The following is a 25,287-nucleotide window of genomic DNA, read 5'->3' as shown; positions in this document are numbered from 1 at the left end:
ACAGTGTCTAACAACAAACTTGCAGAATGAACCATTAACCAGCCAAAGGAAAAAAGGCACTGAAGAACAATTTGAGCAGAGAGGCAATCCCAAACCCAATAAACAGTCAGGGAGGGCGTCTGGACTGATCCTTGGTACTACAGGAACGAAAATTAGCAGGTAAGGAATAATTTTCTTTTCCCTGTACGTACCAGGATCAGTCCAGACAGTGGGATGTACCAAAACTTCCCTACGTAGGGTGGGCCCCAGAAAGCCCTGCTCGAATGACTCTAGAGCCAAAAGTAGGTGACTGTATGTGTAGACGATAATGACGAGCAAAGGTATGTAACGATTTCCAAGTTGCCGCTCGACAAATCTCCTGGAACGAGACAGATTGCATCTCCGCCCAGGAACCAGCCTGAGCTCGAAGAGAATGGGCCTTGACACCCGCTGGAGGTTGTCGACCTGCTCCAATGTAGGCCACCGAGATCGCCTCATTCAGCCAGCGAGCAATGGTAGTTTTCGACGCCTTGGGCCCTTTCTTCGGACCATGCCAGAGAACAAAAAGATGGTCCGACAAGCGAAAATCATTAGTGACTTCCAGAAAGCGAATGAGGATACGCTTGACATCTAGCTTGCGTAGATCCGCCGATGCATCCGCTGAGAAGAACGGAAGCTCTACAGTCTGATTCAAGTGGAACTCGGAAACCACCTTAGGCAGAAAAGCAGGCACAGTGCGCAAGGAAACTCCCGAATCCGTAAAACGAAGGTAGGGCTCTCTGCATGAGAGGACTTGAAGCTCTGAGATTCTGCGGGCAGAACAGATAGCTACCAGGAAAACTGTCTTGAGAGTGATATCCTTGAGGATCGCGGCATGCATGGGTTCAAAGGATGGTCCGACCAAGATTCGGAGAACGAGAATGAGACTCCACGAAGGATAAAGTGTGGTCTGGGGGTTTCATGTGCTTCACCCCCCTGAGGAATCGGATGATATCTGGGTGAGAGGAGAGGGAAGTTCCCTTTCGTTGATGAAGTAGAGAGCCTAGGGCAAAGACTTGCACTCTCAGCGAGTTGTAGGCCAGACCCTTGCCCAGTTCCTGTTGAAGAAAAGATAGGATCTGAGCCACCGAGGTGGTCCGTGGCGACAGGTATGGAGGCACACCAGTTCTCAAAAAACTTTCCATACCCTGATATAGAAGATGGAGGTAGACATCTTTCTAGCCTTGAGGAGGGTCGAGATAACGGCCTCTGGGTATCCACGCCGTCTCAGCCGGTGCCTCTCAAAAGCCAGGCAGCAAGACAGAAGTGATCGGCCTGGGCGAAAGATACCGGACCCTGATGCAGCAAGCGTGGAAGGTGACCCAGACGAAGAGGTCCGTCCTTCCACTGCGAGGTTGATCAAGTCTGCAAACCATGGACGACAGGGCCATTCCGGTGCCACCAGCATTACTGGACCCTGGTGGGACTCTATTCTCCAGAGCACCTTGCCCACCAGAGGCCAAGGGGGAAACACGTAGAGGAGAATGTGACGGGGCCAGGGGAGGACTAAGGCATCCACTCCCTCTGAGCCGTACTCTCTTCTGCGACTGAAGATCCGAGCTGCCTAGGCATTCTGGGAGGTTGCCATTAGATCCAGATAGTGGGTCCCCCATCTGTGGAACAGGAGATTCACCGCCTCCTCTGAGAGTTCCCACTCTCTGGGATCTAGATGTTGATGACTGATAAAGTCGGCTTGAACGTTGTCTATGCCTGCGATGTGGGAAGCCACTAGGCGGGAGAGATGAGTCTCCACCCACACCATCAACCTGTCTGATGCCGACTCCTTGTGTCCCCTTGGCGATTGATGTAGGCCACAGTGGTCGCATTGTCTGAGAATATTCGGACTGTGTGATGATGGACGAGAGGTAGGAAGCGTTTCAATGCCAGACGCACTGCTCTGGTCTCCAAGCAATTGATCAGCCAAGTTGCTTGGGACGGCGTCCACTTCCCTTGCGCAGAACTCATCTGATACACTGCTCCCCAGCCAGAGAGACTGGCGTCCGTCGTGATGATTACCCATTTCGGGACTTTGCCCAAAGGAGCCAATCGTCCAGGTATGGGTGCACCAAGACTCCCTCCCTCTAGAGAGCGGCAGCTACTACTATCATCACCTTCGTGATCATAGTGGATAACACATTTAAATCGTCAGTTCAGTGTGCTGCTGCAGTCAAAAAAGCAAATAGAATATTGGGAATCATTAGGGAATGGTGAATAAAACGGAAAATGTCATAATGCCTCTGTATCACTCCATGGTGAGACCGCACCTTGAATATTGTGTACAATTCTGGTCGCCGCATCTCAAAAATGATATAATTGCGATGGAGAAGGTACAGAGAAGGGCAACCAAAATGATAAAGGGGATGGAACAGCTTCCCTATGAGGAAAGGCTGAAGAGGTTAGGGCTGTTCAGCTTGGAGAAGAGACGGCTGAGGGGGGATATGATAGAGGTCTTTAAGATCACGAGAGGTCTTGAACGAGTAGATGTGACTCGGTTATTTTCACTTTTGAATAATAGAAGGACTAGGAGGCATTCCATGAAGTTAGCAAGTAACACATTTAAGACTAATCAGAGAAAATTCTTTTTCACTCAACGCACAATAAAGCTCCTGAATTTGTTGCCAGAGGATGTGGTTAGTGCAGTTAGTGTAGCAGGGTTCAAAAAAGGTTTGGATAAATTCTTGGAGGAGAAGTCCATTAATGGCTATTAATCAATTTTTCTTAGGGAATAGCCACTGCTATTAATTGCATCAGTAGCATGGGATCTTCTTAGTGTTTGGGTAATTGCCAGGTTCTTATGGCCTGGTTTTGGTCTCTGTTGGAAACAGGATGCTGGGCTTGATGGACCCTTGGTCTGACCTAGCATGGCAATTTCTTATGTTCTTATGGAAAGGGAAATGAGAAGCTATGCCATATTGACAATTTCATTTCCTGGCTCAAAAACTGGTGCACAGGAAGTGGTTTGATATTGCAAATAGGATACAGAGAAGTCACATGAAAACCCTAGTTTTGAATTTCAAAAATACGGACTTTGTCGAAATGGGGATTTACCTGGAGGAAGAACTAGAAGACTGTGAAAAAAAAAAAAAGAGAAAGGTGGAACAACAGAGGGCCAAACTAAAAGGAGCAATTACAAAGGCAACAAATCTATATGTTAGAAAAGTAAACAAAAGTAAGAGAAATAAGAAACAAAGGTTGTGGCTGATAAAATAAAAGCAAAAAGAACAGCGTTCTAGAAGTATAAAGGATCCCAAAAAGAGTAACACAAGGTAGAATATCTGGTGAAACTGAGGGAGATAAAGAAAGAAATAAGAAAAGCAAACAGTCAGGTGGAAGAGAGGATTGCCAGAGAGGTGACAAAACATTTTTCAGATACATCAGAGAAAGGTCCAAAATAGTATAGTGAAATTGAAATGTGACAAAGATCACATGGTGGAGAGAGATGAAGAAATGGCAGAAATATTAAACAACTACTTCAGTTTGATGTTCACTAAAGAAGACCCTGGAGAAGGACCCTTGCTAGTTAGCAAGTCTGAGGATGTGGGTGGAGTAGACGACAATCTTTTTACAGTAGAGAATGTATGGAAAGAGCTAGGAAAACAAAGTGGATAAGGCCATGGCCTGATGAGGTTCATGCCAGGAAACTGAAGGAGCTCAGAGATGTGCTGGCGGGTCCACTAAAGGACCTGTTCAATAGATCCCTAGAAACGGGAGTGGTGCCACAAGATTGGAGAAGAGCGGTGGTGGTCCCGCTTCACGAAAGTGGTAGCAGAGAGGAGGCTGGAAACTACAGGCCGGTTAGCTTCACTTGATTGGTGGGAAAATTAATGGAGACTCTGCTGAAGGAATTGATAGTGGATTGCTCGACCCGAGACAGCATGGATTCACCAGGGGAAGGTCCTGTCAGACGAATCTGATTGATTTCTTTGGGTGAGTAGAGAATTGGATCATGGAAGAGCACTTGGTGTGATTTACTTGGATTTAGTAAAGCTTTTGATATGGTCCCACATAGGAGACTCATGAATAAAATGAAAAGCTTGGGAGTGGGTGCCAAGGTAATAGCGTGGATTGCAAACTGGTTGTCGGACAGGAGACAGCGTGTGATGATAAATGGAACCTACTCTGAAGACAGAAAGGTGTTAAGTGCAGTGCCACAGGGATTGGTTTTGGAACAGATTCTGTTAAATATCTTTGTGAGCAACCTGGAAGAGATAGAAAGTAAAGTTTGTCTATTTGCAGATGATACTAAGATCTGCAAAAGAGTGGACACGTCTGAAGGAGTGGAGAGAATGACAAGTGATTTAAGAATACTTGAAGAGTGGTCAAAGATTTGGCTGCTGGGCTTCAATGCCAAAAAGTGCCGCTGCCGATCGGAAGGAGAGGGAGGCCTGCGCGATCGGCGCCCAGACCCGCCGGGGTAAGGCCTTTAAATCCCCTTACCCTCGACCGGGCCAGACGCCGACCACGCGGCTGAACTATCCGCGCTGCCCACCCACACGGCTCGCTGCCCCCCCCCGACGGACCAACCAGCCAATCGCCGAGAGCGGAGGGACCTTTAAAATTCACCAACTCCTAGAAGAAGCAAAACCGCGCCGAGACCGGCCAAACCCCGCCCCCAGCCAGCGCCGCCAATCAGAGCTTGCCCTCCTGGGCTTTAAATCTGTGCTCTGCGTGGCGCCGCACGCCGAGCGTCGCGCGCCGAAGGAGCACGCCAAAGGGGCAGGCCCCTTTATGCGCCCCTTCGTGCAGCCCCAAGGGAGCCCCGAGCAGAGGCTACCGCCTACAGTACTATCCAACTAATTGTCTAACTTCCAGTTCCGCTTTCATTGGCTGCGTCTCTCCACCTCCGAGCTACCTACCTCGCTGCGCACCGAGACCTCCCAGCTGGCGCCACCACGACCAGACAGTGGATTGTTTCACCTCTCGCAGCACCAAACCCAAAAAGCTCAGGAAAGGAAGCCAAGAATCAACATCATCTTAGCAGGTAAGAGCCCTTTAAGTCAGGGCTCTCCCGCTACAAAGGGGCCTGCCACTTATTATCTGATACTTTGCCTCAGTACATCTACTAAACTCTCTCTTTTACTCTTCACTTCCCATCCCATCCTTCCTAGTCTTTCTACAATAATGGGACCCTACACTATTCCAATCATATACAATAGCAGGAGATAATATCCAAATAAACAAGTCACACCTTTGGATATTCAACCACGACAAAAAAGACTCCTGCCAATTATACTCTCTCCACTAAACCAACTTCTTGGTCTTACCTTATTCTCAGTTACCCTATTGAACGCTCAATCCCTAACAAAAAATCCCATCTACTCTATGATTATCTCGTTGAAGAGCAACCAGATCTGTGCCATCACTGAATCTTGGCTAAAACCAGAAGATACAGTCCTGATCAACCAACTTCCCCTCCAGTCATTTGATATCTTCTCTATCCCTAGACCAAAAAAACGAGGAGGTGGCCTGTTATTAGCATCTAAAAAAATTCTGGGATTATCCCTTCACACAACCAACTCTTCCCCTCCTCGAATTTGCTTGTATTCAAATCCCCTCACCTGCAAGTAGGCCTCATCTACGCTCCTCCAGGTTGTCTCGATTCAGACCCTTCTCCTTTAATCGAAGGTATCGCTAGGCACATCAACACGGACACGCCAGCCATACTACTTGGAGATTTTAATCTTCACGTGGATGCCAACCCCCGTTCCTCCAACTGTGATATTTTCATCAACACCCTCAACCTCATGGGCTTTCAACAGCTAATAAACGAACCCACCCACAAAGCAGGTCACACATTAGACCTAATCTTTATCAATCAAGGTCTCACACTTTCCTCTTCCACAGTCTGCTTGCCAATCCCATGGTCTGATCACAAGTTAATCACTACCTCTTTAGCCATCCACAACCCAAGCACTATTACCTCACAGAAAACATCGGTTCATTTCAGAAAATTATGCAACCAGGAAACTCTCATCACAAATCTGAGGAACTAAAACACATTAACATAACGGACGCTGATTCAGCCCTCGCATCCTGGACCACTATAACAAATAAAGTTGCAGATCTGACATGCCCTCTAGTCTCCAAAACCATCAACTCTAATAAAAGAAAAAGCCATGGTTCACCCCAGACCTCAGACACTTAAAGCGGGAACTTAGAATCAAAGAACATATCTGGCGAAAACCCTACGACTGCGAACATCTCAGCCTTCAAAACCAGCATGCACCAATACAGGATCTCCATTCTCCATTCGAAAAATTCACCACTTCATTTATGACCCAAAAGCCCTTTTCTCCCTGGTCTCATCCCTCACTAAACCGCCCCCAATCGTCATTCCGGATGAAAAAGCCGCAAACAAAGCCGAGGAACTTGCTATCTTCTTCAAAGAAAAAATATCCAACCTCCTGAACCCTCTTCGGGATCATAAAAATCCTTCCCCACAACACCCTCTCTCAGCATCAACTCCATCTCATGCCTCAAACCTGGTAGCCTTCGAACCAGCATCCTCGCTAGAGATTGAAAACATACTAAAGAAACTTAAACCTGCTTCACACCATCTTGATTCAATTCCTGCGAATCTTCTCATAGCAAGCGCCACAGTTATTGCTAAACCAATAGCTCAAATCATCAATGCTTCACTTACTCAGGGCCTAGTGCCAACCCCACTCAAACTCGCCATCCTGAAACCTCTTCTAAAAAAGCCAAATCTCTCTCCGGAAAACCTAGCTAACTTTCGGCCAATAGCAAATCTCCCTTTCATAGCAAAAATCCTTGAAAGAATTGTCAATCATCAACTCTGCGAATTCTTAGAAGACAACAACATTCTCGCCACAACGCAATTTGGCTTCCGCAAATCCAGAAGCACCGAATCCCTTTTAATTTCTCTAACCGACAACATTCTCCTCAACCTAGAGAAAAAACAACTGTGCCTTCTTATACTCCTCGATCTTTCAGCGGCATTTGACACTGAAAACCACGAGATACTCCTAAACCGACTAGCAGAGATTGGAATCAAAAACAACGCTTTCAACTGGTTTAAATCCTTCCTACAAGATAGGTCTTATAAAGTTAAGATCAACTACAATGAGTCCCAACCTATCAGTTCAACTCTAGGCGTCCCTCAAGGATCCTCCTTATCTCCGACCTTATTCAACATTTACTTGCTCCCTCTCTGTAACCTACTATCTAAGCTGAATCTAACACACTACCTATATGCAGACGATGTACAAATTCTCATTCCTTTAGCCAAGTCACTGCAAGAAACACTTCATTTTTGGAATTCATGCTTCATTTCTATATCCAATCTCCTTGCGGATCTCTGCCTAATTCTCAATGCCAACAAAACTGAATTCCTCCTCATCACCCAAGACGGCAACTACCAGCTCTCTAACTCTCATCCAGTGGCAACACCCGCTCTATCTCCCCTGGCAACACCCGTTCTATCTCTCCTGGTCAGAAACTTAGGAGTTATCATGGACAACCAACTGAATTTCAAAAGCTTTATTAGCAACACCGTGAAGGAGCTTGAAGAAGCATTCTAAGTCTTAAAAAGACTTAGACCCTTACTCCACCCCCATGATTTCAGATCAGTTTTGCAAGCAATCATATTCTCAAAAATTGAATACTGCAACTCTCTTTTACTTGGTCTCCCAGCTATCTCCCTAAAACCTCTACAAATGCTACAAAATGCCACTGCCAGGATTCTAACTAAAGCAAAAAAAAGGGACCACATCACTCCAATTTTAAAAAATCTCCATTGGCTCCCTATAAAATATAGAATCCTCTACAAAGCACTCGCAACCATCCACAAATCTATCTACAAAACCTCACACCTAGATCTCAGGATCCCATTGCAGCTGCATTCATCCTCCCGTCCATTGAGATCTGCACAAAAAGGCTCTCTAAAAGCACCTCCATTCAAAATATCCTCAAACAAAAGAGCCTTCTCCACAGCGGGCCCTAACCAATGGAACTCTCTCCCTGCAGACCTTAGGCACGAACAGTGCCCAATTAACTTCAAAAAAAGACTCAAGACCTGGCTTTTCAACCAAGCATACGCTTGAGTTGGACTTTACTATCACTCTCCTACCGTGGTCATCACATCATATGTCCCACTGCTTAATTAATCCAGAATCAAATGCAATTTCCCCTGCCAACGATTATCCACCTGTTACATGTCTTTCACTTGATTGATAATATTCGCTAGTACGTTAGATGCATTAATTCAAAATGTTGTTTCTCATAATGTGTTATGTAACTTAATCATTTCCCAGTTCTTCATCTCCTTGTTCTTTGTAAGACACATATGTTATGTCATCCCAAAGTTATATGTAAACCGAAGTGATTAGTAACATTGTTACCAGAACCTCGGTATATAAAAATGTTAAATAAAATAAAAAAAATAAGTGCAAAGTCATGCATCTAGGGTGCAGCAATCCAAAAGAGCTTTATGTGATGAGTGATGAAAGACTGATGCACGGGACTGGGAGAGAGACCTTGGTGTGATAGTGACTGATTATCTGAAGGCGATGAAGCAAAGACAAGGTAATAGCTAAAGCCAGAAGAATGCTGGGCTGCATAGAGAGAGGAATAACCAGTAAGAAGGAGGAGGTGGTGATGCCCTTGTACAGGTCCTTGGTGAGGCCTCGCCTGGAGTACTGATTTCAGTACTGGTGCCCGTATCTCAAAAAGGATAAAGATAGGATAGAGGGGTCCAGAGAAGGGTGACCAAAATGGTGAGGGGTCAGCATTGGAAGACTTATGAGGAGAGGCTGAAGGATCTGAATATGTACACCCTGGAGGAGAGGAGGTGCAGGGGAGATAGGATACAGACCTGAAAGTTTTAATGATTCCCAGTCTTCAAACCTTTTCCTTTGTAAAGAAATCAATACAACTAGGGTTCATGAAATGAAACTTCAGGGGGATGATTCAGAACCAATGTCAGGAAATATTTCTTCATGGAGAGGGTGGTGAATGCCCTTCTAGAAGAGGTGGTGAAGATGAAAACAGTGAAGGAATTTAAAGGGACATTTGATAAACACTGTGGATCTATAAAGGCTAGAGGTTGGAAATAAAGAAAACAGTGCATGGGGGTAACTGGGGGTAACTTGTTTTGGTGGCAGTTGCTACCCTTGACAATTAGGCCTTGGTGCTGTTGGTGCAGCTCCATCCGGGCTCTCTGCTTCGACAGTGGTGGGGGAGGGGGGAGATGGATTCAAACAGAAACAGACGGCCTCGACTTTTACGGTTTGGAGAACAAATAAACATGAGGGTAACTCGCTGATGTGGCACTTACTACCCTTAATCACTAAGCCTGATATTTTTTATTCAACTCCAACATTGCTCTCTGGTTCCATGGAAATGGTTAAGGGAAATTGGTTTCAAACATCATCAGAGAGCCCTGACTTTTACATTCAGATAAACTGATAAGCACGGGGGTAACTTGCACACTGCAGCAGATACTGGCATAAGTTTTCTGGGCAGACTGGATGTATCATTTCTTCCTTTTCTGTTTCTAGGTTTCTATGACCACCACTCTAACTTCTCACCTACTTTATAATTTTTGTCCAACTCCCATATTGGCTAGCAATGCTTTCTTTCCAAAAAAAAACCAAAAGGTGCCGGTATTCACATGCAAGATGTGGCTTTTTTTATTTTTTTGAGTGAGCACAGGGCAAATCAAACAGAGGGAAAAGGTACCGGTACCCAGTATTGGCAGGTGCCTGTGAGAAAAAGCCCTGCTGGCTAGCTTGATCACCATCAGCCATTCATAACACCACCCTCATCCATGTGGTTTATTCACATCTGTCTAAAATGTAATATCCATGTGCCATCTTATCTGGGCATTCAACCCTTCTGCCAGCTAACAGCCAGCCATCTGTCCTGCTCATCCTGTGACTTGTATCCATGCGGTTATCACAAGAGGATTGAATCTGAGAGCCTAGCTTGCTTCCTTTTACCCACTTTCTCTTCAGCATTATCTCACAATACGAGGGGAAAGTTTAGTTTAGTTTATTGTAGTTTATATACCGTTACATCAGACGTGCCTTCACAACGGAAAGGAATGAATGACGTAATTTTAACTTGCACAGCTTTGCATACATGGACATATAAACACTTTCTTTGTACTTCCAGTCCTAAGCATCATTGAGGACCTACTGGGGTTGGACTCATTCCAGCTTTCTGACGTACTGACCCAAAGATCTCGGATCTTACGAGGAGAGGTGATCAGCTCTCCTCTCACCATAGAACAGGTAAGATTCAATCTTTATCACCACAGTGCTGCTACCCCTCTACCTCTCTGTCAAGCTTGAAATTGTCTACTGGATTAATCCCCTATATGTCTCCATCCCATCATGAATTATAACCCCTACATGTTACTATTCATTGTCCATGGGTGCACACCCCACTTAGTTATATAATACCCACCTATATTAGCATATTTACATACTAACAGTACATTACCTATGCTATATATTATCAATGAGCTTTTCTTCCCTCAGGATCTCTGGTTTGAGCAAATATATTTTAACCATATTCATTGTGGATATCCTAACCCATCTAGCTGTGGTTTCAGTAGAACAGGTTTGGAATCCACTGACTGATGGGATGTAATCCCTCCTTGGGCTGTATTTTATATTTATTTATTTATTTTATTTGGTGGGGGTTTATACCGTCATTCAGGTTTGCCATCACAATGGTTTACAAAAGTGTTAGCAGTTTAACATATCAACATGTTCATATTCAAAGAAACAATATACACTTACAGATTTAAGTTAGATAGTACAATATGTTCTGTGAGAGGTTATAGTAATGTTATGGTTGGGATGGTTGTCAAGCTTCTTAGAGTTGTGTGAGTCAGAAAGTATAAAATTCGCTTGTAGAATTTAATGTGTCCTTGTCTTGTTTGGTTTGATGGTTGTGAAACCAGATGTATGGTTTTCATTGAGTATCTAAGTAGGCTTTGGTGAATAGCCATGTTTTTAGGTCCTTCTTGAAGGTTTTTAGGTTGGGTTGTGTTCTTATTTTGATTGGCAGGGAGTTCCATAGCTTGGGGCTTCCAATGGATAGGGCTCTTTCTCGAGTTGTGGTGAGTTGCGTGGTTCAAGTGGGATGAATTTTTAGGAGACCTTTGTTTGTCGAGCGAAGGGCTCGTTTTGGGGCGTGTAGTTCAATCGTTTTAGATAACCAGCTGGTTTGCAGTCCTATGATTGTTTTGTGAAGTATTGTTAGTATTTTGTAGTGTATTCGATATTTAATTGGGAGCCAGTGCAGTGCCATGAGGGATTGGGTAATATGGTCATGTTTTTTTCTTCCTGTTAGTATTCTAGCGGCTGCATGTTATAGGATTTGTAGTGGACGAATTGTGGTGAGGGGTAGGCTGAATAGTAAGGAGTTGCAGTAGTCGAGGTTGGAGAAAATGAGTATTTGTAAAACTGTTCTGAAGTCATTTTGAGAAAGGAAGGGTTTGTTGTCTTAGGGTTAGTAGTTTATGGTATCCTTCTTTTAATTTGTTAGTGATGTGGATTTTGAAGGATAGTTTGCTGTCAATGTTGATTCCCAGGTTTCTTGCATGTGTGACTGGCGAAATTGAAGATTTTGGGTTCTCCATTTTGAGTGGTGTTGTGGTAGCGTTGCTGTTTTTCCTTTCTAGGATGATTATTTCTGTTTTATCTATGTTTATTATGAGTTTTAGATCATTTAGCAGTTGTTTAATTTCTGATAGATATTTGGCTGCTTTTTTGTAAGTTGCTTCCAAGGTGTTGTGTAATAGGATTAGTATTTGTATGTCATCTGCGGAGATCAGGGCAGGTGGCAGACACACAGGAACCAGGAAGCAAGCCAAAGGTCAGGACGGGCAGCAGAGAAGCAGAATCAGGATACCAAAGCCGAAGTCGAGACCAAGAGGACTATCCAAGGAGTGGGGTAACAGGAACAAGTGGAACACTGGACTGCAGCAACAACGTACTCTCACGAGCTGGACCTGTTGCCAAGGCAAGGAGCAGGGAACTGAGCCGGGCTTAAACAGCCCAGTGTGATGATATCATCTTCGGGAGCCGGGCCGAAGTTTCCCGCCACGGCTCCTTTAAGAAGCGGCAAGCCCCGCAGGTGTGCCTCGGAGGCGTGTGCCTGAAGGAAGTCGGCGGCGGCTGGGACCTCATAGAGTGAACGTGACAGTTGGATCTGGGGCAAGGCCACCCCGGGCTGCAGGAAGGGGAGCCCGGAGTCTGTGCCTGCCAAGGCAGGTAAGGGAGCCTGGCTGCGGTGAACTTCGGTCGGGATTCCCAACACCAGGCTCCTTCATTCCCTATAAATAAGCAAGATGTCTGGACCTACCTGGCTAGGCTGAGCCAAGCTTAGCCTAGCCAGAGACTTCCTGGGCTCCTGTTCTATTCCCCACAGATGAGACGGGTTTGTAGACTTCCCCACCCCCCACTTACTCCTTCCAATGGGAAGGGATCACCAAGCATCCCTTTAAAATGAATGTGGACTGGTGCAGATGATGTCATTGGGGCCAGTCGCTGCCATTTTGTTTTAGAGCTGTAGGTTTGAGGAATGTGGGAAGGTCCCAGTCTTCTATTTGTTTTGGGTTTGTTTTCTTTAAATATTTATTTTGGTTCAACAACCGAACCAAAGTACACATAAACCAAAAAATAAATTTAAAAGACCCTCCAAAAGGAAACCCTTCACCCCCTCCAAACAATGTTATGTCTTCATGTTCCTAATAAATGTTGCATGAGGAATTGCTCTGAATTACTGTTTCTTGCATCTCCTGGTCCTGGAACTTCATGAGGAATTGCTCTGAATTCCTGCTTCTTGCATCTCCTGGTCCTGGAACTTCATGAGGAATTGCTCTGAATTCCTGCTTCTTGCATCTCCTGGTCCTGGAACTTCATGAGGAATTGCTCTGGATTCCTGCTTCTTGCAGCTCCTGGTCCTGGAACCTCATGAGGAATTGCTCTGGATTCCTGCTTCTTGCAGCTCCTGGTCCTGGAACCTCATGAGGATTTGCTCTGGATTCCTGCTGCTTGCAGCTCCTGGTCCTGGAACCTCATGAGGAATTGCTCTGGATTCCTGCTGCTTGCAGCTCCTGGTCCTGGAACCTCATGAGGAATTGCTCTGGATTCCTGCTTCTTGCAGCTCCTGGTCCTGGAAACCTCATGAGGAATTGCTCTGGATTCCTGCTTCTTGCAGCTCCTGGTCCTGGAACCTCATGAGGAATTGCTCTGGATTCCTGCTTCTTGCAGCTCCTGGTCCTGGAACCTCATGAGGAATTGCTCTGGATTCCTGCTTCTTGCAGCTCCTGGTCCTGGAACCTCATGAGGAATTGCTCTGGATTCCTGCTTCTTGCAGCTCCTGGTCCTGGAACCTCATGAGGAATTGCTCTGGATTCCTGCTTCTTGCAGCTCCTGGTCCTGGAACCTCATGAGGATTTGCTCTGGATTCCTGCTTCTTGCAGCTCCTGGTCCTGGAACCTCATGAGGAATTGCTCTGGATTCCTGCTTCTTGCAGCTCCTGGTCCTGGAACCTCATGAGGAATTGCTCTGGATTCCTGCTTCTTGCAGCTCCTGGTCCTGGAACCTCATGAGGAATTGCTCTGGATTCCTGCTTCTTGCAGCTCCTGGCTCTGGATTCCTGCTTCTTGCAGCTCCTGGTCCTGGAACCACTGAAGGATACGTTGCATTAGTTCCAGCTCTCAGTGGAACATAGGACCTGGTGCAAGAGATAAAAGTGCTGGATCTATTTGGCAGTATTGATCATAAAGCAATTAAATGTAACATAATCTAGAGGACAGGTACAAAGTAAAACTACTGCAGTAACATTTAGCTATAAAAAGGGAGAATAAGGAAAAAACTGACTAAAAGCTAAATAATTGTTTGCTTTTGCTTTGCTATTTCTGGCACTTCCTGAGAGAACCGTATTAATATTTCTCCTTTTCCCCTTCTTGATTTCCCTTAAAAAGATACTTATGTATTTACTTACATTTAAATTCTGCATTCTCCTTATTCTGAAACGCATATTAATCATTGGGTTCTCTTGACCTCTTTAATGCATAAAATACTTTTTGTTTGCGCTTTCAAGATGGTATTTGTTAAACAAACAGCTGGTGTGTTTTAAAGGTGAGCTGAAAGAGGCAAGGAAACACAAAAGGGCATTTTTCAAAAAACTTAAAAACAAACTGAGGATCTACCTATCACTGCCCAATATCTCAGGATCCTCTGTGCTTATCCCAGGCTTTACCCCTCACTCCCTCACAGCTAAGGATCCTCTGTGCTTATCCCAGGCTTTACCCCTCACTCCCCCACAGCTAAGGATCCTCTGTGCTTATCCCAGGCTTTACCCCTCACTCCCTCACAGCTAAGGATCCTCTGTGCTTATCCCAGGCTTTACCCCTCACTCCCTCACAGCTAAGGATCCTCTGTGCTTATCCCAGGCTTTACCTCTCACTCCCTCACAGCTAAGGATCCTCTGTGCTTATCCCAGGCTTTACCCCTCACTCTCCCACAGCTAAGGATCCTCTGTGCTTATCCCAGGCTTTACCCCTGGAAGAACGATCCATCTGAAGAAAATAAGATAAAACATAAGCATTGTCAAGGTAAGTGTAAAACATTGATAAGACAGGCAAAGAGAGAATTTGAAATAAAGTTGGCCGTAGAGGCAAAAACTCATAATAAAAACTTTTTAAAATATATCCAAAGCATGAAACCTGTGAAGGAGTCGGTTGGACCAATAGATGACAGAGGGGTTAAAGGGGCTCTTAGGGAAGATAAGGCCATTGTAGAAAGACTAAATAAATTCTTTGCCTCCGTGTTTACTAATGAGGATGTTGGGGAGATACCAGTTCCGGAGATGGTTTTCAGGGGTGGTGAGTCAGACGAACTGAACGAAATCACTGTGAACCTGGAAGATGTAGTAGGCCAGATTGACAAACTAAAGAGTAGCAAATCACCTGGACCGCATGGTATGCATCTTAGGTTCTGAAGGAATTAAAAAATGAAATTTCTGATCTATTAGTTAAAATTTGTAACCTATCATTAAAATCATCCATTGTACCTGAAGACTGGAGGATAGCAAATGTAACCCCAATATTTAAAAAGGGCTCCAGGGGCGATCCGGGAAACTACAGACCGGTTAGCCTGACTTCAGTGCCAGGAAAAATAGTGGAAAGTGTTCTAAACATCAAAATCACATAACATATAGAAAGACATGGTTTAATGGAACAAAGTCAGCATGGCTTTACCCAGGGCAAGTCTTGCCTCACAAATCTGCTTCACTTTTTTGAAGGAGTTAATAAACATGTGGATAAAGGTGAACCGGTAGATATAGTATACTTGGATTTTCAGAAGGCGTTTGACAAAGTTCCTCATGAGAGGCTTCTAGGAAAAGTAAAAAGTCATGGGATAGGTGGCGATGTCCTTTCGTGGATTGCAAACTGGCTAAAAGACAGGAAACAGAGAGTAGGATTAAATGGGCAATTTTCTCAGTGGAAGGGAGTGGACAGTGGAGTGCCTCAGGGATCTGTATTGGGACCCTTACTGTTCAATATATTTATAAATGATCTGGAAAGAAATACGACGAGTGAGATAATCAAATTTGCAGATGACACAAAATTGTTCAGAGTAGTTAAATCACAAGCAGATTGTGATAAATTGCAGGAAGACCTTGTGAGACTGGAAAATTGGGCATCCAAATGGCAGATGAAATTTAATGTGGATAAGTGCAAGGTGATGCATATAGGGAAAAATAACCCATGCTATAATTACACGGTTGGGTTCCATATTAGGTGCTACAACCCAAGAAAGAGATCTAGATGTCATAGTGGATAACACATTGAAATCGTCGGTTCAGTGTGCTGCGGCAGTCAAAAAAGCAAACAGAATGTTGGGAATTATTAGAAAAGGAATGATGAATAAAATGGAAAATGTCATAATGCCTCTGTATCGCTCCATGGTGATGCCGCACCTTGAATACTGTGTACAATTCTGGTTGCCGCATCTCAAAAAAGATATAATTGCGATGGAGAAGGTACAGAGAAGGGCTACCAAAATGATAAGGGGAATGGAACAACTCCCCTATGAGGAAAGACTAAAGAGGTTAGGACTTTTCAGCTTGGAGAAGAGACGACTGAGGGGGGATATGATAGAGGTGTTTAAAATCATGAGAGGTCTAGAACGGGTAGATGTGAATCGGTTATTTACTCTTTCGGATAGTAGAAAGACTAGGGGACACTCCATGAAGTTAGCATGGGGCACATTTAAAACTAATCGGAGAAAGTTCTTTTTTACTCAACGCACAATTAAACTCTGGAATTTGTTGCCAGAGGATGTAGTTCGTGCAGTTAGTATAGCTGTGTTTAAAAAAGGATTGGATAAGTTCTTGCAGGAGAAGTCCATTACCTGCTATTAAGTTCACTTAGAGAATAGCCACTGCCATTAGCAATGGTTACATGGAATAGACTTAGTTTTTGGGTACTTGCCAGGTTCTTATGGCCTGGATTGGCCACTGTTGGAAACAGGATGCTGGGCTTGATGGACCCTTGGTCTGACCTAGTATGGCATTTTCTTATGTTCTTATGTTCTTATGCTGCCATTATGCCACTTACTTGCAGGACTAGGAATTATCCACTACATTTACGCCGACGACATCCAACTAATTCTACCCATAGACGACACTTTAGAGGAAACACTAAACCTAGCCAACATGTATCTAAGCATTATAAAACAACTACTGACACAAATGGAACTTGTAATTAATATTGATAAAACAGAATTTCTGCACTTAGAACGAAAAAACTCTGAAATCAGTCAAACCTCAATAATTCTCAAAGACAACCAGAAAATTGAACTAACTGGAAAAGTACGTAACCTGGGAATAATTATAGACCCTGAAATCAATCTGAAACAACACATATCACTAAAAGTAATGGAAGGTTATGCAAAGCTCATGGTACTCAGAAAACATAAACCACTGCTAACTCAAAATGACTTCCGAACAATACTACAGGCACTAATTTTCTCCAGCACAGATTACTGCAATGCCCTTATGCTAGGACTACCTAATACGACATTAAGACCACTGCAAATACTTCAGAACACAGCAGCTAGAATACTAACTGGAAAAAGAAGGAGGGGACCATATAACTGAAACCCTAGCAGAGTTACATTGGCTACCAATTAAACACAGAATTAAATACAAAACCCTATGCATCATTCACAAACTAATTTATGATGAGAAATCAGACTGGTTGAACACAGCATTACGGGTACACACGCCACACAGGAACCTCTGCTCAGCAAATAAAGCACTCCTAACCATCCCATCAGTTAAAACAGCAAGACTGACCCAAGTGAGAGAGAGAGCCCTATCACTAGCAGGACCCATAATCTGGAACACAATGCCTCCAGAGATCAGACTACAAAGTGATCTAAAGACATTCAAGAAAAGCTTAAAAACATGGCTTTTTAAACAAGCATTTTACAAAGAGACAAAAGAATAGAGAGAAATTATTCAGGAAAAAACAGAAAGGCACAGACACACAGTAAGTAGAACTTTACAATAGATTAGTCTATGAACTCTACACCACAACAAACATAACTATACTACTATGTGTGATAAAACCACCCGTGTAAGCACCTTGGTACTTACACGGCAGCAGTCCAGCAACAAGAGGGAGGCTTTCCAGTCTTTTGCATTGAGTGTCACATGTATGATTTTTTACCTGCCGGTGAGAGATTGTATGTGTGCACCCGGTGCAAAGAGCTCCTGGCTCTCAGGGAACGAGTCCGATCTCTGGAGGCTAGAGTAGCAGACTTGGAGGAGCTGAGGGAGACAGAGAGGTACATTGACGAGACCTTCAGGGACATAGTAGTCAAGTCCCAAATCCAGTCTGGCAGCCCTAGTGCTGCCTTGGATCAGAAAGGTCTCCCAGTAGGAGAACATCACCCTGGTGTAGCAGGAAGTGATCCTGTAGCAAGGACCTGCTCTCCAGGTGATGTATTGTCCTCTCGCACCGAGGACAAGTCTCCCAGGGCTACTGCCCAGGAGGGAAGGGTTAGGCCTGCCATCATAGTTGGCGATTCAATTATTAGAAATGTAGATAGCAGGGTGGCTGGTGGACGTGAGGACCGCCTGGTAACTTGCCTGCCTGGTGCGAAGGTGGCAGACCTCACGCGCCACCTAGATAGGATTATAGACAGTGCTGGGGAGGAGCCGGCTGTCGTGGTACATGTGGGCACCAACGACATAGGAAAGTGTGGGAGAGAGGTTCTGGAAGCCAAATTTAGGATATTAGGTCGGAAGCTAAAATCCAGAACCTCCAGGGTGGCATTCTCTGAAATGCTTCCTGTTCCACGTGCAGGACCCCAGAGGCAGGCAGAGCTCCAGAGTTTCAATGCGTGGATGAGACGATGGTGTAGGGAAGAGGGATTCAGCTTTGTAAGGAACTGGGGAAACTTCTGGGGAAAGGGGAGACTTTCCGAAAGGATGGGCTCCACCTTAACCAGAGTGGAACCAAGCTGCTGGCACTAACTTTCAAAAAGGAGATAGAGCAGCTTTTAAACTAGAACAAAGGGGAAAGCCGACAGTCACTCAGCAGTGCATGGTTCGGAAAAATGTATCCTTGAAGGATACTAATGAAACAGGAGAGTTAGGGCATCCCAACAGAGAGGTTCCATTAAAAGCAAATATAGTCCATATGCCTATATGTAAAAAATCACCAAAACTAATGATTTCCGAATCATCCCAAACAACTGAAAAGCAGGTTGTTAAAACAAACAAAAAACACACTTTGAAATGTCTATATGCCAATGCCAGAAGTCTAAGAAGTAAGATGGGAGAGTTAGAGTGTATAGCAGCAAATGATGAGATTGACATAATTGGCATCACAGAAACTTGGTGGAAGGAGGATAACCAATGGGACAGTGCTATATCAGGGTACAAATTATATCGCAATGATAGGGAGGATCAACTTGGTGGGGGTGTGGCACTTTATGTCCGGGAGGGTATAGAGTCCAACAGGCTAAAGATCATACAAGAGACTAAATGCTCAGTAGAATCTATATGGGTAGAAATCCCATGTGTGTTGGGTAAGAGTATAGTGATAGGAGTATACTACCGTCCACCTGGACAAAATGGTCAGACAGATGATGAAATGCTAAGAGAAATCAGGGAAGCAAACCAATTTGGCAGTGCAATAATAATGGGAGATTTCAATTACCCCAATATTGACTGGGTAAATGTAACATCAGGACTTGCTAGAGATATAAAGTTTCCTGGATGTAATAAATGATTGTTTCATGGAGCAATTGGTTCAGGAACCAACAAGAGAGGGAGCTATTTTAGATTTAATTCTTAGTGGAACACAGGATTTGGTGAGAGAGGTAACGGTGGTGGGGCCACTTGGCAACAGTGATCATAACATGATCAAATTTAAACTAATAACTGGTATGGGACAATAAGTAAATCTGCAGCTCTAACACTAAACTTTCAAAAGGGAAACTTTGATAAAATGAGGAAAATAGTCAGAAAAAAACTGAAAGGTGCAGCTGCAAAGGTTAAAAGTGTTCAACAGGCTTGGACATTGTTTAAAAATACAATCCTAGAGGCGCAGTCCATATGTATTCCACGCATTAAGAAAGGTGGAAGGAAGGCAAAACGATTACCGTCATGGTTAAAAGGTGAGGTGAAAGAGGCTATTTTAGCCAAAAAATCATCCTTCAAAAATTGGAAGAAAGATCCATCTGAAGAAAATAGGATAAAACATAAGCATTGTCAAGTTAAGTGTAAAACATTGATAAAACAAGCGAAGAGAGAATTTGAAATGAAGTTGGCCATAGAGGCAAAAACTCATAATAAAAACTTTTTTAAATATATCCAAAGCAAGGAACCTGTGAGGGAGTCGGTTGGACCATTAGATGACCGAGGGGTTAAAGGGGCTCTTAGGGAAGATAAGGCCATTGCAGAAAGACTAAATGAATTCTTTGCTTCCGTGTTTACTAGTGGAGGATGTTGGGGAGATACCAGTTCCGGAGTTGGTTTTTCAGGGGTGATGAGTCAGACGAACTGAACGAAATCACTGTCAACCTGGAAGATGTAGTAGGCCAGATTGACAAACTAAAGAGTAGCAAGTCACCTGGACCGGATGGTATGCATCCCAGGGTACTAAAGGAACTCAAAAATGAAATTTCTGACCTATTAGTTAAAATTTGTAACCTATCATTAAAATCATCCATTGTACCTGAAGACTGGAGGGTGGCCAATGTAACCCCAATATTTAAAAAAGGCTCCAGGGGTGATCCGGGTAACTATAGACCAGTGAGCCTAACTTCAGTGCCGGGAAAAATAGTGGAAACTATCCTCAAGATCAAAATTGTAGAGCATATAGAAAGACATGATTTAATGGGACACAGTCAACATGGATTTACCCAAGGGAAGTCTTGCCTAACAAACCTGCTTCATTTTTTTGAAGGGGTTAATAAACATGTGGATAAAGGTGAACCGGTAGATGTAGTGTATTTGGATTTTCAGAAGGCGTTTGACAAAGTCCCTCATGAGAGGCTTCTACGAAAACTAAAAAGTCATGGGATAGGAGGCGATGTCCTTTCGTGGATTACAAACTGGTTAAAAGACAGGAAACAGAGAGTAGGACTAAATGGTCAATTTTCTCAGTGGAAAAGGGTAAACAGTGGAGTGCCTCAGGGATCTGTACTTGGACCTGTGCTTTTCAATATATATATCAATGATCTGGAAAGGAATACGATGAGTGACGTTATCAAATTTGCAGATGATACAAAATTATTCAGAGTAGTTAAATCACAAGCAGACTGTGATACATTACAGGAGGACCTTGCAAGACTGGAAGATTGGGCATCCAAATGGCAGATGAAATTTAATGTGGACAAGTGCAAGGTGTTGCATATAGGGAAAAATAACCCTAGCTGTAGTTACACGATGTTAGGTTCCATATTAGGAGCTACCACCCAAGAAAGAGATCTAGGCGTCATAGTAGATAATACATTGAAATCGTCAGCTCAGTGTGCTGCAGCAGTCAAAAAAGCAAATAAAATGTTAGGAATTATTAGGAAGGGAATGGTTAATAAAACGGAAAATGTCATAATGCCTCTATATCGCTCCATGGTGAGACCACACCTTGAATACTGTGTACAATTCTGGTCGCCGTATCTCAAAAAGATATAGTTGCAATGGAGAAGGTACAGAGAAGGGCAACCAAAATGATAAAGGGGATGGAACAGCTCCCCTATGAGGAAAGGCTGAAGAGGTTAGGGCTGTTCAGCTTGGAGAAGAGACGGCTGAGGGGGGATATCATAGAGGTCTTTAAGATCATGAGAGGTCTTGAACGAGTAGATGTGACTCGGTTATTTACACTTTCGAATAATAGAAGGACTAGGGGGCATTCCATGAAGTTAGCAAGTAGCACATTTAAGACTAATCGGAGAAAATTCTTTTTCACTCAACGCACAATAAATCTCTGGAATTTGTTGCCAGAGGATGTGGTTAGTGTAGCTGGGTTCAAAAAAGGTTTGGATAAGTTCTTGGAAGAGAAGTCCATTAACTGCTATTAATCAAGTTTACTTAGGGAATAGTCACTGCTATTAATTGCATCAGTAGCATGGGATCTTCTAGGTATTTGGGTAATTGCCAGGTTCTTGTGGCCTGGTTTGGCCTCTGTTGGAAACAGGATGCTGGGCTTGATGGACCCTTGGTCTGACCCAGCATGGCAATTTCTTATGTTCTTATGTTCTTATGTATAATGATATATTGTAACCGCACCTTTAACGGCACCTGTTAGAATGTACTATTGTACGCTTTTACCCTCATTAAATGTGTGCTTACATGTAAACCGTTGCAATGGTATTTAACTTAGTAACGGTATAGAAACGTTTTTAAATAAATAAATACTACCCTTAACAGAATGCATGGGGGTAACCTGCACGGAGCAACAGTTGCTATCCTTAACAGAAGGCACAAGTTAATCTGCATGGAGCGGCAGTAACTACCCTTAACAGAAGTCATGGGTAACCTGCAGGGAGCAGAAATTTCTACCCTTATCAGAAGTTACAGGGTAACCTGCACAGAGCAGCAGTTGCTATCCTTAACAGAAGTCACAGGATAAGGAGAAGGTACAGAGAAGGTACAGGATAAGGAGAACGTACAGAGAAGGGCAACCAAAATGATAAAGGGGATGGAACAGCTCCCCTATGAGGAAAGGCTGAAGAGGTTAGGGCTGTTCAGCTTGGAGAAGAGACGGCTGAGGGGGGGATATGATAGAGGTCTTTAAGATCATGAGAGGTCTTGAACGAGTAGATGTGACTCAGTTATTTAAACTTTCGAATAAAAGAAAGACTAGGGGGCATTCCATGAAGTTAGCAAATAGCACATTTAAGACTAATCGGAGAAAATTATTTTTCACTCAACGCACAATAAAGCTCTGGAATTTGTTGCCAGAGGATGTGGTTAGTGCAGTTAGTGTAGCTGGGTTCAAAAAAGGTTTGGATAAGTTCTTGGAGGAGAAGTCCATTAATGGCTATTAATCAAGTTTACTTAGGGAATAGCCACTGCTATTAATTGCATCAGTGGCATGGGATCTTCTTAGTGTTTGGGTAATTGCCAGGTTCTTGTGGCCTGGTTTGGCTTCTGTTGGAAACAGGATGCTGGGCTTGATCCAGCATGGCAATTTCTTATGTTCTTAAGTCACAGGATAACCTGCAGGGAGTGGCAGTTTCTACCCTTAACAGAAGTTGTGGGGTAACCTGCACAGAACAGAAATTACTACTATGAGCAACTGCTGGCAGACTGGATGCACCAATTGGTCTTTATCTGCAGTCATCGCTATTTACTATATTACAAAGATGGTAAAACAGTAGCCAATGGCAGGAGAGATGTAGAACTGCATCAGACCAGGCTACAACCCTAGCAGCGGTGGAACAGTTGCATGGGGCTTTCAGGAAGGCTGGCGTAACCTCCGAGGTGCATCCATGATTAAAAGCAAACATCTTTGAGCAGGGAGAGGCCAGAAGAAGCTGCCTAATTTCAGTGGCTGTGTGATTATCTCAGGACTGGGTGATAAGACATAGGGTGATGAATTAAGTGTTAGTTTTGTAAGAACCAAAGAGGAAGGTAGCAAAGTGAGAGAGAGAGAGCCTGCAGCAGAGGTGCTGGAGGGGTGGCAGGATGTGCACTTCCTTGGGACAGGAGTTGAGAGAGGTTAGAAGGGGGGGGAGGAGGAATTGGTGTTGGTTTGAGCCTGGGAATTTGTGTGAGAGGAGGAAGCATCTGACTGGGTAGATTGCACAGAGCGCGTGTCTTTGTCTGCTGTTGTGTTTTCTGTGCACCTCTGACCTTCTCCCCTCCTCTTTTCTGCCTGCAGGCCCTTGAGTCCAGAGATTCCCTGGCTATGGCCCTGTACTCCCAGTGCTTCTCCTGGCTCATTAGCAAGATTAATGCCAAGATCAGAGGCAAAGACGACTTCACATCTATTGGTGTCTTAGACATTTTTGGTTTTGAGAACTTTCAGGTAAGCTGTCGTGTAAAACTTGTAAAAATGATGCGGCAGGGAGGCTGAGAGAAAAGAGGAAGTAGTCAATGAATTCCTGGTGAAATTCTGCCCCATAGATTAACAGAATCTGCAGGAACATTTCCGGGGATGTACCTGTGTTATGTCGTTTCTCAGAAACCCTGTGCAGCCTGGTCCCTTCCGGTGTGCAGAGTTTGCTTTCAGTATTTAGAATAAAATACAGCTTTCTTTCATGTGCCTTTACTGAGGCAGGGAAGATGCAGACATTGAGAGAGATTCGCAGCAGCTGGGCTGAGCATTTCTCACCCTGCAGGCCTCAGGATGAGCTGCAGGAAGGCTGCTCCCTTCACAGACCTGAGATCAGGAACCATTTCATATCTTTACACGGTTTCTCAATCTTCTCCTAGGTGAATCGTTTTGAGCAGTTTAATATTAATTATGCAAATGAGAAGCTGCAGGAGTACTTCAATAAACATATCTTCTCCTTGGAACAGCTGGAGTACAACAGGTAAAAAGCAGGTGAAGCAGGGAATAAACCCAGTGGTAATGTCTGAGCCTGCCAGGTATTCCTGTTTTCTAGTCACAGCCTCTCCTTCCTCTCTGTCAATCTCTCTTGCTTCCACTATCTATCTCTCTTCTCTCGTCTGTCTGTCTCTCCCTTCCTCTGTCTCTCAGACTCTCTCAGCTTGCTGATGGATAGATAAGGAATGAGTATACATCTTATGGGATCAGAATGGATAGTAGCTGGTACTTTTTCTCATGGATGTCCTAGTAAGGACAATGGTGCTAGTTAGCAAGATGGTAATGAGCATGGTGACTGGGAGCTCTTAGTGCTGTGGCTTGCTTGGTGCAGCCTAGTAGATGAACCTACTAGTCCCACAGCGACAGCTGGCGAATATGCCCTGGATTGCATCAGTTTGGAGCTTCACCTGTACCAGCTACCTCCTTCACAGGATGAGCCTTGGGTTCTGGTGGCTGGCAGGAATTAGATGGGTCCTGAGGGTGGTCAAACAGGCGAGAGTGCAGGAGCAGGCCAGACTCAGGACAGGCAACAGACAAGGAGATACTGGAGTTAGGCTAGAGACTGGGGCAGGCGGCATACAAGGCGTGGTCAGAGTCCAAAGCTGAGGTCAATTCCAGGAGATCAAGACGATGATGGAGACAAGGCAAGAATGAAGGTGAGGCTGGATGAGGAACAGTAATACAGGAACAGGATTGTTGGAGGTACACAGACCATTACTACGCAGGAGCCCCATGGCTGAGGCGACTTATTGGAGTCACAACTGGGTTTAAATACCCAGCCGCGTGATGTCACAGAAGGGTAACTGTCCTAGGGTTTCTCACAGGACAAGCAGGATGTTAGTCCTCACATATGGGTGACATCATCAGGATGGAGCCCAATTACGGAACACTTTTGTCAAAGTTTCTAGAACTTTGACTGGCACCTACTGGGCATGCCTAGCATAGCATCAACCCTGCAGCCAGCAGGGGACCCCTTCAGTCTCTTTTTTTCCACACAGCAGTAGCCACGTGGATTAAGGAGCTCTCTTGAGATTCCTGACAGGAATTTTCTTCACGGAACTTCAAAATTTTCAAAAACTTCTACCCCATAGGGGTCCCCCTATCGATATCTGTACTCCGCGGTTGAAAGGTCAGGTTTTACCCTTGATGCGGTCGATTCCTGTCGAGTTTCCTCGTCAGGGTCTACCGGCCATCGACCGCACCGCGGCTAAATT

General features: G+C 44.3%; 1 protein-coding gene across 1 annotated transcript in view; it reads left to right on the top strand.

Moving 5' to 3' along the window:
- Positions 1–25,287, top strand: part of LOC115093339 (unconventional myosin-X-like) — a 556,890-nt gene that overhangs the window by 71,184 nt on the left and 460,419 nt on the right. The window contains exons 10-12 of the mRNA XM_029604967.1: positions 10,153–10,271; positions 23,405–23,551; positions 23,959–24,059. Coding sequence (XP_029460827.1) covers positions 10,153–10,271; positions 23,405–23,551; positions 23,959–24,059 — 367 coding nt within the window. The remainder of the gene's footprint in view (positions 1–10,152; positions 10,272–23,404; positions 23,552–23,958; positions 24,060–25,287) is intronic.

This window comes from Rhinatrema bivittatum, chromosome 6 (genome assembly GCF_901001135.1).
Source record: "Rhinatrema bivittatum chromosome 6, aRhiBiv1.1, whole genome shotgun sequence".
NCBI lineage: Eukaryota > Metazoa > Chordata > Amphibia > Gymnophiona > Rhinatrematidae > Rhinatrema > Rhinatrema bivittatum.
This window is presented reverse-complemented; position numbering and strand designations above follow the sequence as displayed.